The 15852-nt window shown below is 35.7% G+C and overlaps 1 protein-coding gene across 1 annotated transcript in view; it reads left to right on the top strand.

The window, feature by feature from the left end:
* The window catches only part of CUNH5orf46 (chromosome unknown C5orf46 homolog), a 15909-nt gene extending 5356 nt beyond the window's left edge, over nucleotides 1-10553 (top strand). Inside the window, exons 2-4 of the mRNA XM_028777114.1 lie at nucleotides 2990-3137; nucleotides 6396-6454; nucleotides 10123-10553. Coding sequence (XP_028632947.1) covers nucleotides 2990-3137; nucleotides 6396-6453 — 206 coding nt within the window. The 3' untranslated portion in view covers nucleotide 6454; nucleotides 10123-10553. The remainder of the gene's footprint in view (nucleotides 1-2989; nucleotides 3138-6395; nucleotides 6455-10122) is intronic.
* Nucleotides 10554-15852: the final 5299 nt, after the last annotated feature.

The following is a 15852-nucleotide window of genomic DNA, read 5'->3' as shown; positions in this document are numbered from 1 at the left end:
ATATATTGCTAGGATGAAAACATCCTAACAATATTCCAATGAAGAAACTAAAAGACAGTTGTTAAGTGTATTTTCTGAAAGTACATGACCAATACTTTGCTGAAAGCAAAAAGAAAGATAACCTTAAACTGTATTGCACAACACACACTAATACTGATGAATATGCATGTGGCCCAAAAACTGAGACTAATTCCCAGCTTTCCATATTCTAAGCTCTGGCTCCCTGGATGTTGAAAAGCTAGTATTTAGCATAGATTAAGGGTGAGTAAAACTTTTATTGTATTTAAAGTGAGGTGCTCTTATTTTGTGCTGGTATCCTTGGAGAACATTTCTATGAGGCAATCCAATACAACATGAAGACCACGTGTCCTGAAGTTAGATACAATTCATACAGTGGCTCAGTCACTTTTTCCTGAGTGAAGTTAGGTGAATTGTTTAATTTCCCAGAGCATCTCAGTTCTCCTCTGGAAACTGTGGCTCCATCTTGGAGTAGGATAAGGATATAGGTCTGTGAGGATATACTAACACAGCACTGCATAGATGGCAGAAACTCCTCAAAAGGAATCTGCTGCTTCTTCTCACCGTGAAAATAAATCCATTCTGGGCACTTTGGTCACAGACATCTATGTGAGAGTTACCATCTTTATTTTAAGTCTTAAGTAAAAAGACTTATATACTGTATGTACTCTACTCCAAAAGAAATGAAACCAAAGCAAAATGTGTTCTAAATGAAAAAAGTTATTGCTGTATGAATAACTGATTAATTTTGACAGACTAAAGAGTCTGTCAAATATTTTATTATGCCATAGTAAATAATAAATAATTACAAAATCTAATGTCATTTTTGCTAATAGTTTCTATTTTTGAATATAACACAGATTGCACATTTTTCATCACTTGCCCACCCCAGAAAAGGGGTGACTACGCATCCTTCAACTGAGGCTATGGCTAAAGTGTTAAGGAGTTGAGACTTTATGAATCAAACCTTGTAGTGGACATGCAGGATAGATACAAGACACTTTTGCGTGAACAAAAAGTTGTTTTTTATACAAACAATGTTTAATATTGATCTTGAATTTTATAAACTTCTAGAATGAGGGCAAGATAAATTCTTTGGGTTTTAAACAAAAGAGATCACACCAGTTAAATGGACTTTTCTAAAATTTAATTTTTTCTGATACTTGTAGCTACTTCAGTGAAAACAAGATTGAAACTGATTTACTTATAAATTTGAATTTTCAAATAATCAATGAATTATTGTTAATGTAATTCCATCATATATCACATTTATCAGTCTTATCCTAAAAATAATTTGATATTTAACTATTTAAAAATGAACAAAACATCAAGTATAGTTTATGTAGAGTCTGGCTATACTGTAGTTCTATAGGTACAATGAAAAAGAAAAGGTCCTACCTTATCCTATTGTCAGGTTTCAGAGAGAAGGCAACACACTGTAGTTTATGCCACTCTTCAAGGTCTTTTCATCTCATAAATATGACGACCATTAACACGCAAGGGACACACGCGCATCCTCCATAATGGCTGGAGAAGGACTGGGTGAAAGAATCCTATAGATACCCTTTGGGTTGCTGCTTTCTCTTGCTTTTGCACAGCCTTCTGGCCCTTAAACATTTCAATTTCTGCATCCAATAAGCTAAAAATTTCATATCTTAAGCCATTACCCAGGGAGAAAAGTTGCACAGCATTTGTAAAATCATTATTTATAAATTACATAAATAATATAAAATGACAAAAATGATCATTTATTTTCTGTTCACTCTCATGAAAAGTACAGATTGCATACATTTCCTGTAAAGAGCACAATTTATTACAAAATACTGTAAAAAAAAACCCCTAGATTTTGATATCAGACGAATTTGGTATTTGATTATATTTTTGTAACCTGATAAATTTTTCTCTGAGAAGCAGCTTTGAAATCTCTAACTTCATTTTTTCAACTTTAAATTGGCTTAGTAATTTTTATACCTCACAGAATTGTGATCTTAGAGGAACACAATATATGTGAACTTTCTGTCAGGGGTATATATATGTTCAGGGAAACTACCCATGAAGATTTTATTTGCCGTATTTCCATTACTATTGAAACAAGAATCACATGGCAACACTAGTGACCTATACGACAGTGAAGAACTATGTTTTCTGTATCTTAAGTCTGGCCCTGACATTAGCTACATTAGCTAATTTTTTTACCTGGACTAATGTTGTCTCTGTAGATAAGAGCATCTCTCTGTCCTCATCAGAGAAGCCTCTACTTGTAGCAGATGGCAGTTAACACAGAAACACCCTCTGACTTGTCAACATGGAGAGATCCAGACAGTGGAGTGTCTTCCCCCAAATTGGACATTCATATCACATGATTATTCCCTAAGATTCAGGGAAGATTCAGGAGGAGTTGCAAAGTTTGTAAAAGCTAGAAGCAGTTGATGACATCATAAAACATTGTTTTTCAGACACAGCAGTGAAGTGTAAACTCACAAGAGTTGTGACAGCATGCACAAGAGCTTCACAAGCCCTGTAAAGTAAAATCTCAGCATAGAAGGAGGGAGTCTGACATTGAACCCAACACTAGCTGAGGAACTCATAGTACTTTATGGCTACTGAGAAAAGTCAGTTTTCTTTAACACCTCACCCGAATAAGCTGACTGTATACAGGACATGCCAAGTCCCAAAACTAACTTGGAATCAGAAACTTTTGAGATTAGAGTTAAATGAGATACTGCTGTAAAGACTGGAAAATGTAGCTAATTACATAACTTGGTACCAGTGGATACCAAGGAGCTCAAGGGCTCCTATGTGAGAAATAGGTTTTCCTTTTTTTTCTTTTTTCTTTTCTTCTTTCTGCCTTTCTTTGTTTCTTTCTTTCTTTCTTTCTTTCTTTCTTTCTTTCTTTCTTTCTTTCTTTCTTTCTTTGTGTGTGGCTAAGAATCACATCTGACATTCTTTTCTGTTTATTTTTTGTTTACAGATGACAACCCAGATGAGAAACCAGACAACAAGCCTGATGACTCTAGTAAAAATCCAGAGCCAGGATTCCCCAAATTCTTAAGCATCCTGGGTTCTGAGATCATTGAGAATGCAGTGGATTTCATCCTTCGCTCCATGTCCAGGGGATCGTAAGCTCTGAGACAAACATTTCTTTTGCTAGTTTCATTGTAGATAACGATCACACTCCTGAAAATCAGTAAAAGGGAACAAGCATATTCATTACGTTTTGTTGGGAAAAAAAGACGCACTACCTTAATTAATATTTTACATGTTAATGAATTGCCCTATATTTTACTGGTCTGAGATTGCTTCATTGACGTTCTTTATCATAATGCTTTAAAATCTCCAGGCCATAATAAGAAGACAGAAAGATTCAGAACAAAAACACAGAAGACAAGTTTTGTTTCTTATGATGAATGTTAGGAGTGCTGTGTTTGGTTTTTAGTAGCTCATGGAGGCTAGAAACAGTAGCTGATAATCTCTCATTAGACATGAGCTACAGGACTCTCATGATCAGTGTGTTGGTCACCATGAAGAATGATCCAGCCCAGAGTACTTCTCATGTTCTCAGCCTGCTTTCTAGTACTCCTTTGGATTTCACATAGCTTGGATTTCACATGACCTCTCCTTATATTTCATACTTCTTTCAGTCTGTGTCCCTGAAAGCTGTTGTTCTTTAATTTGTGTTTACATAGACACCTAAGTAGAGTTGGAGAAAACTCTGACTTATTATCTACCATCTTCAAGATACAGTGGAGAATTGTTTGAATTGGCCTTCCTACATTCCAAAGCATATATACCAAAAAACTAGGCTAAAGGTGCAGTTTTAAACAAGCCTTCTGCTTAATTCTGATAGGAAAGCCACCCCTAACCAGGTGCTAAACTACATAGCTGGGCCCTAAAATTCTACAAAGCCTCAAAATTATGTTCATACTTTATTTAAATATGAATTATCATGTTTTCCTGGGATATCCATGGCTTCTTATACTCAACAAACAATAAATGAGTATCCATTATAAAGAAGTAGTTGAGGCATGTCTAGTAATCTTTGATATGCTTAAATCAATCTACTTGGTTGTATGGTGTTCTGAGTGTGATTTTTCTCCACACCTTGTTAAAACTCAATGATAATTTAATTTTATTATTACATTTACTTTTGTGGAAGTTTTACTTGCATCTGTGCCTCCTCATGATAATTAACAGAAGCAAAAAGGAAAGTAACAAGAAAAATAATAAATAAAATATTCAATATATGCAAATTAAAAATAGCTAATAATGTCACATAGAAAACATACCAAAGCAAGGAGGCAGAATAATTACTCCTTTGTTCTCTTTCACTAGGGAAGTCCCCTTATACAAAATGTAAAATATACTATTGTAAGTTAGCTATCTGCTCCATTTGAGACCTGTAAGTTCTGAGCTCAGAAATGTTACCTTGCTGTCTATATGTATCAGATTGAGAGATGATTCCTGCTTTGTGCTACTAGAGCTTTGGATGATTTCAGGCTTTAGTGTTGCTTAAGTGATACCTTCTACCTGAATTATTCTATGTATTGCTCATGGTCACGGCTTGTACCTGTAGCTTATCATTAAGCTCCTCCTTCATAAACCATTCTATCATCCTCTTGTTACTATTCTCCCCTTCCTTACTCACTGTCCTCTGTCACTTTGCTTTGAGATAGTGTAAAATACCTTACAGCATTATAAAATTGTTTTTAATAACGAAGTTTAATGATAAAGGAAACCAGATAAGTCTATCTAGCAATACTTTGGCATCTTTTCCATGGTATTAGATAGTTAGTATGTATCTTAGAGATTATACCTGAAGTCCATGTATTACAAACTGAATATTAGAAACTTGAAGAGTCTTTGTTTAAAGGCAAAGCATTCCTTGTGCATGAGAATAAATCTTGATGAGAGTAGAGTCAGGTCGTAAAACATTGCAGAGTCTATTTACAAAGTGCCTTGAGGTGCAAAATGAGAAGAAGCTTCCAAAAAATGCATTGCTAAGTTCTAAGTATGTGAAAAGTTGGTGTGAAAATTGTTAAGAACAAGATATAGAACATAAATTGCTTCTCAACAGATCTTCAATCTTCAAGGTTAGATAACATGAGCTTATGCAATATCAACTACAAATGACTAGCAAGATAAATTCTATAAGAATATTAAAGTCAACTTCCAGAGTAGGCGATAATAGCCGTAGCGAAATGTTTGTGCTCAAAGTGAACTATATCATGGGTCTTGAAGGACAGAGTGAGATTCGATTCAAAGGGACTGTTCAATGTGAAAAATATGCTTTATATATCCCAACATATCAGATGCCTAAATAGTGTGTAAGGTACATAACATGTACTACATACATATATTTTCTGAAGAAACTGAATAAACATAGTTTCTCTCTCCATTTGCATTTAAGGTTTATTAAAGCAATGGGAACTGACTTCCCCATTGTTCTAAAACCACATACATTCAAATGCAAACAGCTGAACACGCACACCACATGTGTGTATTTGTTATATGTTTGCGTGTGTACAAATCTGCTCACTATCATCAAAAAATCTCCAAAAATTTGCTCATTTGTTATCATTCCTGAAATTCTTTCATAAATTTTCACTGCCTACACAGCAGAGCACATGCCTAGGCCTGATGGCAAAGGTCCATTCTTGATGTCCTTGTACTTTCTGTTATATCTACCATCCCTCTCACCAGACACCTAGGCTTGAACCACAGATGATATTTGTATGAACCCTCAATGTCTTTGTGTGAGCTTTTTCTTCCTCTGCCAACAGTATTTAGTCTGATATTCATAATTTTTTATTTATTCATCAAACCTAATCATGTTCTAAAACCCAATGAAAAAAACAAGCTCCAGAAAGAAGTTATAGACTCTTACAATTACAATCCAGTTTTTTGTTGGCTTATTTTCTTCGTTTTATTTTGTTTTGCAACTTGGCATTCATAATACTTTGTATTGACAATACAAAACAACAGCTCTCATCCTAAAGGTAATAAGAGATAGGTTATTCTTGAGCCATTTTGAGTGAGAACTACAAAGCATTGTTAAAATCTTGAGTCTTACTTCACTGATATGTAGAAAAATCTGGAGAAGAAAATTATGCCTCAGCTCTAATGAGCAGGCTTAGTTTTGAGCACAGCAGCACAGGCCTGTAACCCAGACTACTTGAGAGGTTGAGTCTGGAGGATCAAAACTATGACACTAGCTTAGGGAACAAGTGAGACTCCATTTAAAAAAATCATCAAAATAAAACATTTTAATTTAAAAATAAATTTAAGAAAGTAAAGAAAAATGGGACAGTGTGTTAGGTGTGGTCATACAAAATTACCCGAAGTCTAACTAACTCCTGTCCTCTCTTTTCTTTCTCAAGAAGTTTTATGGAATTTGAAGGCGACCCTGGAGAACAACCTTCAAAAGTGACATCTTAAGGTGATTTTAACTTAAACTTTACAAGTAAAATACCATAGTAGACACAGAAAACAAGGGTTTGTATAATTGTATTCTTTTGATTTTGGGAACTCATTTGTAAATATAACCAGACATGTAAGGTTTTGGTTCCTTCTTTATTCTAATTGCAGTTTGTTTCTAAAATAACATTGAAGTCCTTCTATTGTTATCATCTTATATGCCAACATCCCAGTATACTCTTAAAGGAGGAACCAAGTAAGTGTGGTTCAAGGGGTGACTAGGCCAGGTGGTTGCTAAATTCTCTTAGCAACCTGCTGCTGGGTTTCTGTCCCTTTGGCAAATACCTGACATAATCAGGTTTTGAAAAGAAATCATTTTTCATGATTGCGATCTCAAATGCACTGGTTTCATTACTTTGGGCCAATAGTGAGGCAGCCCACCGTAGCAGATGCTGGTGATCTCCTCAGTGCATCATAGCTGGGGCCTGTGGACCCCTCAGCTCATGTCCATGAAGAGAAAGAGGAACAAACTAGAATCCCATAATCACTTTCCAGTAACACCTTCAAGGGTGAAGACTTTCCACTGGCCCCCACCCTTTAATCTTTTTAACCATCACAAATATCACTCAGCTACAGACCAAGTCTTTTACATCTAGACCTTTGGGAGAGCATTCCACATCCAAACTCTAGCTTGTTTGTACAAGTCCATCTGTAAAATAAGAGGACAGCACATACTTAACAAAATCTAAGGGCCAGGCCTTAGCTCATGCAGTTAGTCAGTAAGCATAGGACTAGCTATGACTAAGAGCAGAATTTGCTGATCTTAACATATGGAGGAAGCACTAACAATTTAAATTCTCTGTCACACACATTTCTTTTATGGTTAGAATACCCAGAGCACCCACTCTTTTTACTCAGTAATGTTCTGAGAACTTATGTTGAAATATAAAAAACAACATTTTAGTGATGACAAGGTAATACCAGAACCTTGAACTGAGTCCCTGCTCCATTTTAAGTGCTGGATATATGACTAATGAATAGGCTCTGTGAAAGACAAGCATTATTATCTTAAGTTTCACAAGTGGTGAAATGAAGACTTGGGAACATTGTAGATATGTCCATAGTCATAAGGAAAGGGGAAAAGACAAGAACTTGAGCCTCATGCCAAGATTTTATGTCCTATATCTAAGCCATATATCACTACTGGAGAGAATAAAATGTCATAGGAGGAAGCAGATGAGACTAATGATTAAGCCTTGATGCATTCTAAAACAAAACACTTCCGTCTTGGTTAGTTGATGTCTCTTATGTACACCTCCAGAATTATGGTCTGTCCCAATTTCTGTTTCCATCTAGGCTGGGAAAGTTCTTTTTATCACTGGTTCCATTTCATAATTTGGGTGTTGCCAATGTGAGCTCACTATTACATTATCCCAGAACATAGCCTACTCTTTCATGAGCTTTTAAAGATAAAAATAAGACTTGGGCTTTGTAATGAAGATATGCCCAAGACACATAATCCTGCCTTGCTCTCAAAGCCAGATAAGCTTCTAAAAACACCGACCAGTGTGTTCCTGTCTCCATCTTCTTCTCAGGGAAAAGATTTCCTCTCGTTTCAAGTGCCTAAATACTTGTCTTCATTCAGACAGCTACTCTACATTTGCCTTCATTTGTGCCCATGTCCAAAATTCTTGCAGTACCAACCTGGGTTTCAGTGTGGAAGAATAAAGTAAATGAGGCAACCAGAGGAATAAAAGATCATGATAGTACAAATCCAACCTTTACCATGGACACCTGCTGTCTGTAGCTCCATCAAAAGTAGCCCAGCCTCCTTAAGCCTCATTTCTCTGTTTTTAATTTTAAACACTAGAGAAATGTCATAGTTCCTGAGTATAATGGCAAGATTCTTTTTTTGACTATATACTAAAAAAAGTTCTGAACAGAGAGATTTCTGAATGAACTCTAGATGCTGTCATGATCCATGAGGAATGGTTCAATATGGAGCTGTAAATAAATAAATAAGTAAGTTTTGATAAGGAACGTCTATTTAAATGACCACAACTTCAAACTTATGGGTAGCACTTAATGGGTAGTTGAGATGTTTTAGTTCTATGGTAATTGTCTTGTTTAATCAAAAGCAAGTCATCACTTGATAATTAAGTGATCCACAGCAAGGTCTGTTCTCCAGCTCAGAAAATTTGACCAAACTTCTGCTTATTTCCTAAATAAAGATATACAGACTAATGAGGCTAGACAGACACATTAGGAATTTATGAATGATTACTACTTTTCAAAGAACCTGTGCTTGGTTCCCAGCTCCCATGTAGGAGCTTTAAAAAGTGACTAACTTCAGCTCCAGGGCAACCAAGTCTCTATCCTCCATGAACACCTGCTTGCATACACAGAGAGACTTACACATGTGTATAAGTAAGTAATAACATTATGCTTTTAAATATATACACAATTAAAGGTAATTGACTGATGATCAATAGACATCCTATATTTCTCTTAGCAATGTCTTTAACACCATTTCATACCATTTATCACTGTTTTTATATACTCCTTTAATGAATATTTAACTCATGCTAGTCATGCGTTCATTAGTACTGTCATTGGGAAGCTCATCATCTGGGCTATCACTGAGCTCAGTGTACCTTAAGAGCATGTAGGTAAATGATGGGTAATTATGGGAGGGCCTGGGGATTGCCTTGAGAAAGGGCAACAAGGAGTCCCTGGAGGAGGGGTGATGAGCATGATGAAGTCTTTACAAAGAAAGCGAACAGTACTAAGTCAACACACAATATAAAAAGATGAAGAAAATGATGCTCCAGTAACTGAACACCTAAGATCCCCTCGACCTCAGTCTCAGCTCCCCAACACTGATGTGACTTTCAAGAGGCTTAGGCTTTCCAAAAACTTTAATTGTTGTTGCCTTCCATTCCTTGAAGCCCATTGGATTCAATATGTTCTCTTTCTTTGGGGTTTTTTTTTTTTTTTTGGTCTTAATTAATTTGGCACATTTGTCTATATACTTTCATTTCTAAAATTAAAAAAAAGCCTGATAAACCTCATTAGATATTAAAATCTTCAGAAGAAATAGTAGATGAGTATGTCCTTTATTAATTTTAATTTCTATGCACATTACTTGGATTAAGAAAATATCCATTTTGTAAACACAAATCTTGTGCTTAGGTTTACTATGTCCTACATAAAAATAAATAAATTAAATAGAATGTTCTGGTGCACCTAATGATCGAAATCAAATTTAGGCACATTATTTCATCTCCTTGGGTCAGCTTGCTCTCCTCCAATCATGAGATGGATGTGACTGCAGTGTCTCTCCCTTCTGCCAAATATCCAGGTCATAGTGAAAGTGATGTCTCTTAATCAACCTTAAGATTGTTCTTCATGCATTCCATTCTCACCCTTCTTGCTGTGTCTTTGCTTCAGTATCTTGATTTTTTTTTAATTTTTATCTTTAATATATTTTCAATTTTACTTACAGGATAAAGATGGAAAACAACTTTTGGTTGATTTTTTCTTTTCCTGAATACTGTATGACAACTGATTTTATTGCAAATTCTCTCCTTCAGAGTACAGAAGCACTAACATTTTAACAAAAAGGTAGAAAGTCTTCAGTCTACTTGTTAAGTCAGAATGTCAACTGTTCTCTCTATTTGTGTTTTGAAGGGCACACCCATTTGGCAGCCACACAAAGCAAGGACAACCAGATCCTGAACATCCAGTTTTGTTTCACAAGTCGTGCAGAGCCAAAGACCTTAAGGCATCTTCCAGCAAGTCACTGGGAATTGAGCCCCAGTTTCATCCAAATACAATTCATTTGGGCTCCTTGACTTTGCATTCCTCTTTCTGAAGTAAAAAGTCAGAAAATAAGTATCCTCATTGAGTTTTAAAATTGTACACCTGGCTTCATAGAGATATTTGCTGTTCCTAGAAATTTTCCATACTGTGCTTCATTTTATAATGAGGGGAAATGAGATTACATATTACATATTCATATGTACAAAAGCTAGGTCAAGGCTTCTTCATGTGTGCAATATATATATATATATATATGTTAACAGACTCTAAAAAATAAAATAACACATTTAAAATAAAAAATGGCAGTATGTAGTAGAAAGAGGACTTAATTCTTACTCCAAAAACTAAGTTCTTAATTTCTAAACCTCCACAAAGCTTTAGAAATATAAAAATGTTTCAATATTTTACAGACTTTTTAAATGTTTTCCATTCAAAATTTTTCGAGCCTCATATCCTTTGTTGCTGAATTGAAAGCTAGACTTCCTCTTTTCATTCAAATGTCTGTTTCTCTTCCATGGTCATTATTGATCTTCTTGCATACAGCATGGTTGAGTTGCTGAGTGCAGCCTTTTCACACTGGCACCTCAGGGAACAGAGCTGAGTCCTCAGCAGCCGTAGCTCTTGACAGACACAGTCCCCAACAGTGACCTAATATGTTCAAGAGGACAAGACTGAAGTCTTGGAACAAGATGAGTATGACAGTGCCAGGGTCTAGAATACAAATAGATTCTGATTTCTCTATTCAGTTCCCCAGAGTTGCTCTTCAGTCCTGCCTTTTTCAAGCACCACTATTTCAAATCTCACCCTGAGTGCCACCAATAACTCTTGCTTGTCTCTCTTGCTTTTTTATTAATCTGTGATAGGTTTACATACAGCACAGAGAACTTTTAATGATATCAGTGGATGGAATACTGAACCTAGTGGGAAAAGATAATGAAATGAGAATGAAAGTTCCATTTTATGGTGAATTGGGATAGTCTACCCTTTGCATTTTGATGAATGCTGTCAGTTTCAAGTATCATATCCTTCTTAACCAAGTTACATAAATATATATTAAACTCAGCATCTGACTATTAGAATACTTCTCTCTAACAACTCTGATTCTAAAATTTCTTTTCAGAGTTTTTGTTTGGAAGGGGTTAGCAGTATTTGTTTATAGTACTGTGGCATACATGGAACCTAGAGAATTTTACATGTAGGCAGGTGTTTTTTCCACAGAGTTGCAACCTCTATATTCTCTCTCTCTCTCTCTCTCTCTCTCTCTCTCTCTCTCTCTCTCTCTGTGTGTGTGTGTGTGTGTATGTATGTGCTTGTGTATGTGTGTGTGCTGGATTTGGAGAGGGGCTACATAGTTGCTGTTCAAGAACTCTAGCAATTCTCAGTTTTTCATAGAACATTTTCTTTTCTCAACCTCTCCTGTTATCTTTCCAAACTTGCAATCATACCCATGTACTCAGGCAGTAAATACATTTTTTTTGAAAAACAAAGCTTTCTTTCCTATAAATTGTGATTTTTTTCATTTTATGAGCATATGGTCTCACTTAAACTTCATAATCACTGTGAGATTGAAAAGATACAGTGAGGCTCCTCATGTTCAACAGGGATCAAGCAAGAGACAAGAAGAGAAACTGGGTGATCACCAAAGAAACAGACACATGTAACTGTAAACACAGCATCTGCAGCATCCTGTAGACATGGTTCACAGCACTGTTACTCTGACCTCACAAATTCCTGCCTTAACTCCGCAGTTGGTGGAGTCCGCATTATGCCCTTCACGGAAGTGCTAGGTGGAAGGAAAGCTTCTATTTAAATAGAATTCAAATTGTATCGATTCCTTCCACCACTCCCCATCTTTTTTTCCCTTGGAAAAAGTTATGTTTCAGTTATCTCACAGTGATTAATCCTGCCAGAGCGGCCCACTTTTCATCCCTTCTCCTATATCTCCTTCCTTTGCTCCTTTTCTCTAGGTATATGGAAGGGACTTTCAAGCATTTATTTCTAGAATGTTCTTTTTCACAATTGAAAGTTCTTTGCTGTCACCCTTATTTAACATATTGTCATACAATAGTGCCATGTGGCTTTGCTTTCATTTCTTTACTCCTTTCTCTAAGACTAGCTTCTCAGAAGTCTCACCATAGGTTCTAGTGTGTAACATCACATCTGCTGGATAGTATTTCTTATGCCATTTGGGATGTCTCACTTCAGTCTATCAAGTTCATCTCTTAACATGATCTTCAAACTTGATTTATTTCATTTATTCATTAGATAGTTGCACTTACATATTTAATAAATACACATGTATATACACATATATGTATGCCTGTAACAATTAATGAAAAAAGAGGCCATGAACCTACAAGAAAGCAAGGATGTGAATATGAGAGGGTTTTGATGCAGGAAAGGGAAGGGGCAAATGATGTAAATCCAATATAATCAGGAAAAAAATGAAATAATTTTTTATCTCTTTATTGTTTGTTTTTATAGCTAGGGTTTGTCTTTGAAGTCCTGGGTGTCCTGGAACTCACTTTGTACACCAGGCTGGCCTCATACTCATAAGAAATATTCCTGCTTCTGTTTTACAAGTGTTGGGATTAAAAGTGTGCAACAACATCACCCAGCAAAAAAATATTTTTTAATTTTTTATTTGATATTTTATTTACATTTCAGATGTGATCCCATTTCTTCCCCCCACCCACCTAGGAACTCCCTATCCCATCCCCTTTCCTCCTGCTTCTATGTGTATGTGCCCCCACCCACCTGCCCACTCCTACCTCCATACCCATGAATTTTCCCTCATGAGGCATCCAACCTTCAAGGGATCAAGGATCTCCTCTCCCACCTATGCTCAACAAGGCCATCCTTCCATACATATACAGCTGGAAATATATTTTTAACAGAAAATAAATAGAATAAATATTAAAAATATTTTTTTAAAAAAATAGAAATGTAATCCAATGAGACAGTAACCATGACTCTTTTGTTCAAAGTTCCTTGCCAAGTTGTGAGCAGTAAAAGCAGACTCTAGTAGCATATATTTCTTGTACCCACCATTAAGGAAAAAATAGAAACCATAGGAAGTTAATTTAAAGGGAACACATTATGAGCTAAAGTGAACATTACTTCAAGCCCAATGTTACTCTTAGGTGGCTCAGAGTCTCCATACAAAGGGTGAGTGTCTGATCAAGGAATCACACACAGAACAGCATAACCATGAGGACAATCATGGCAATGTGAAATACGGAACAGCATCTCTTGTGCTCTGTAGATACACTTCTCAAAGGCAGCAGTACTGGAATAATGATCTGATAGGTAGTAAAGGAGAAAAAGGAATGGCAATTCCAAACAAGGTAACTGTGGCAACTTTTGGAGGGCTGCATATCAGTCAGAATGCCTGTTTGTAAGTCACATCTTTCAGTTGTCACACATGCATATTAATAAGGGTCTACATCTACCTTAAAAGACCCAGATTTCATTATAGCACCATTTTCAATGTGTCTCTGACTGTCTCTTATGAGATTTTCATGAAAGACATTGGTAATGCTTCCTGGGTAAAGTACCAGGAAATAATGGTATGCTATCATTTTCAAATGATAATGAATATTGTGCGAAAGACTGGAAGTATAGCAATTACTTCATGGATTAGAATTGACACTACTGTTAAAAGGTAGAGTAGATGACATTTCATGGTATATAAGAAATTTTATAGTTTACTGAATCATGGCTGATGCATTATATCCACAAAATTTAAGTATGTATTTGAGGAATTTTGATAAATGTATAACAACCAAACTGTCATTTAGTAAGATACTGGGCATGTTCACTATGCCTAAAATTTTTTCTTGCTGTTTGTAATCCATTTGCTTTCACAATAGATTGATGTGAACTTTCTAGAGTCCAAAGATTGATTTTTAAAGTACTATACATGCAATTCTGTGTCAGGCGCTAAGATAACACTTGACAGCATCTTGGTCTTAGTTGGCTTATATGGTTCCTTGGCTAACTTGGGAAATCCAAATCTACTGTTAACCCACCTCTACATTCAGATAAAGTGAGAAGGCAGAGATACATCTGACTTTTCCTATTGTCAGTACAATTTGTTTGGTAGAACATGTATTAACCTAAAAATCAAATCACTAGAAAAAAAGTTGAGACCAATTCATCTATAACTTCTTCAAATAAATTGTTTGGAAGAATATCTAAAGTGTGAGTCACTCAAAGACATTTATATGTTACTCATGCAATCATAAATTATATGGTGAGTATTATCACACTCCATCACACTGGCAGATGATATACTCTTCTCTCTTTGAACTTCCCCAAAGTGAGAGACAATTACAATCAACCATTTATGAATGCTTAATTCTGTTTAGAAAGACATGTTCAGAAAGGAAAGTCGTTGTTTCTCTTATGATCTATTACAATTGTATCTTGCCATTACAAGTGATCATGGAGATTTTTTAAGAAGTAATACTTGTGTTGATATGTGGAGGAGAAAAAGAAACAACATGGCAAAATAATTAAATGTGACAAAATCTGAAAAAGAAAAAAAAAGACAGAAAAAGAGGCATTTAAAGTTGAGTAAGTGATATTTCTAATAGTGCTATGCTTGTCCACAGAAGAAAGCCAAAATAACCAAGCTGTGAACAAGAATCAATGAAGTCAAGGAGAAAAGTAATCTTATATGACCTCACATATTATCATAAAAAATGCTTCCCAAATCTAAATAAAAATGTTTAAGCATTAAAATTATAATGCAAACACTGGCTTACATTTTAAAACTTCACTTGCTTGATATAGAGGCCAGATAAAATTGAAAGGCTGGTTTAGGAGCACTTGTAAGTGGTAGACAGACTGAGGCAAACTAGGGTCAGTGCAGAGGACTGATGTAGGAGAATACAAGAAACTAGGAGCTGACTCTACACAGATGTGACCATGAGTCAGTATCTGTCAGAGAGAGGGAAGTATCAATAAAGAATAGTAGGCAGCTGAATAATGTGTCAGTATGAGTGGTGATGCCATTCTGGGAGGTGGAGGACATCAGAAAAAAAGAAACTATTGAAAGATTTCCTGGGTGGTTACAGGAAGAAATGGCCATGATTCTGATACTCAACTCTTGGCTTCTACTCTGCTACTTGTACAGTCTCAATTTATGTTCCCTGAATCTGCTCAAATAACTTTAGGCAGCACAGATATAGCTCATTTCTTTGAAGAATCCAAGTTCTCTGCATTATGAGGATATTCACTCCATCAGCTACTTTCTAGAGCGTTTATTTGGCTAATCTGGCCTCTGGAAGATCTCTAGATGAGTGGGGCACGTTGGTTTCACTTGTCACTGTATGTTTAATATCAATTAAAATACTGTAGTCAATATTTAATGACCATTAATTGCATAAAATACAAACAATAAGCAACAAATGACCAATAATTATTATTTTTAGCTATTCAGTAGATAAGTTTACACTTGATTAAGTTACACTCCTGGTTAGAAACATTGCAACGAATGAACTTTGACATAAGTATGTTAAGCAAAGGATTGTCTATATCGCTGTAGTGAACAGGCTTTAAAATAATGCCTGAAAAAAGTTCCTGGCACTAAGT

Source organism: Grammomys surdaster, unplaced genomic scaffold, assembly GCF_004785775.1.
Source record: "Grammomys surdaster isolate TR1022 unplaced genomic scaffold, NIH_TR_1.0 278, whole genome shotgun sequence".
In the NCBI taxonomy this organism is placed as follows: domain Eukaryota; kingdom Metazoa; phylum Chordata; class Mammalia; order Rodentia; family Muridae; genus Grammomys; species Grammomys surdaster.
The sequence above is the reverse complement of the archived record's forward strand: the minus strand, read 5'-3'. Positions and strand labels throughout refer to the sequence as shown.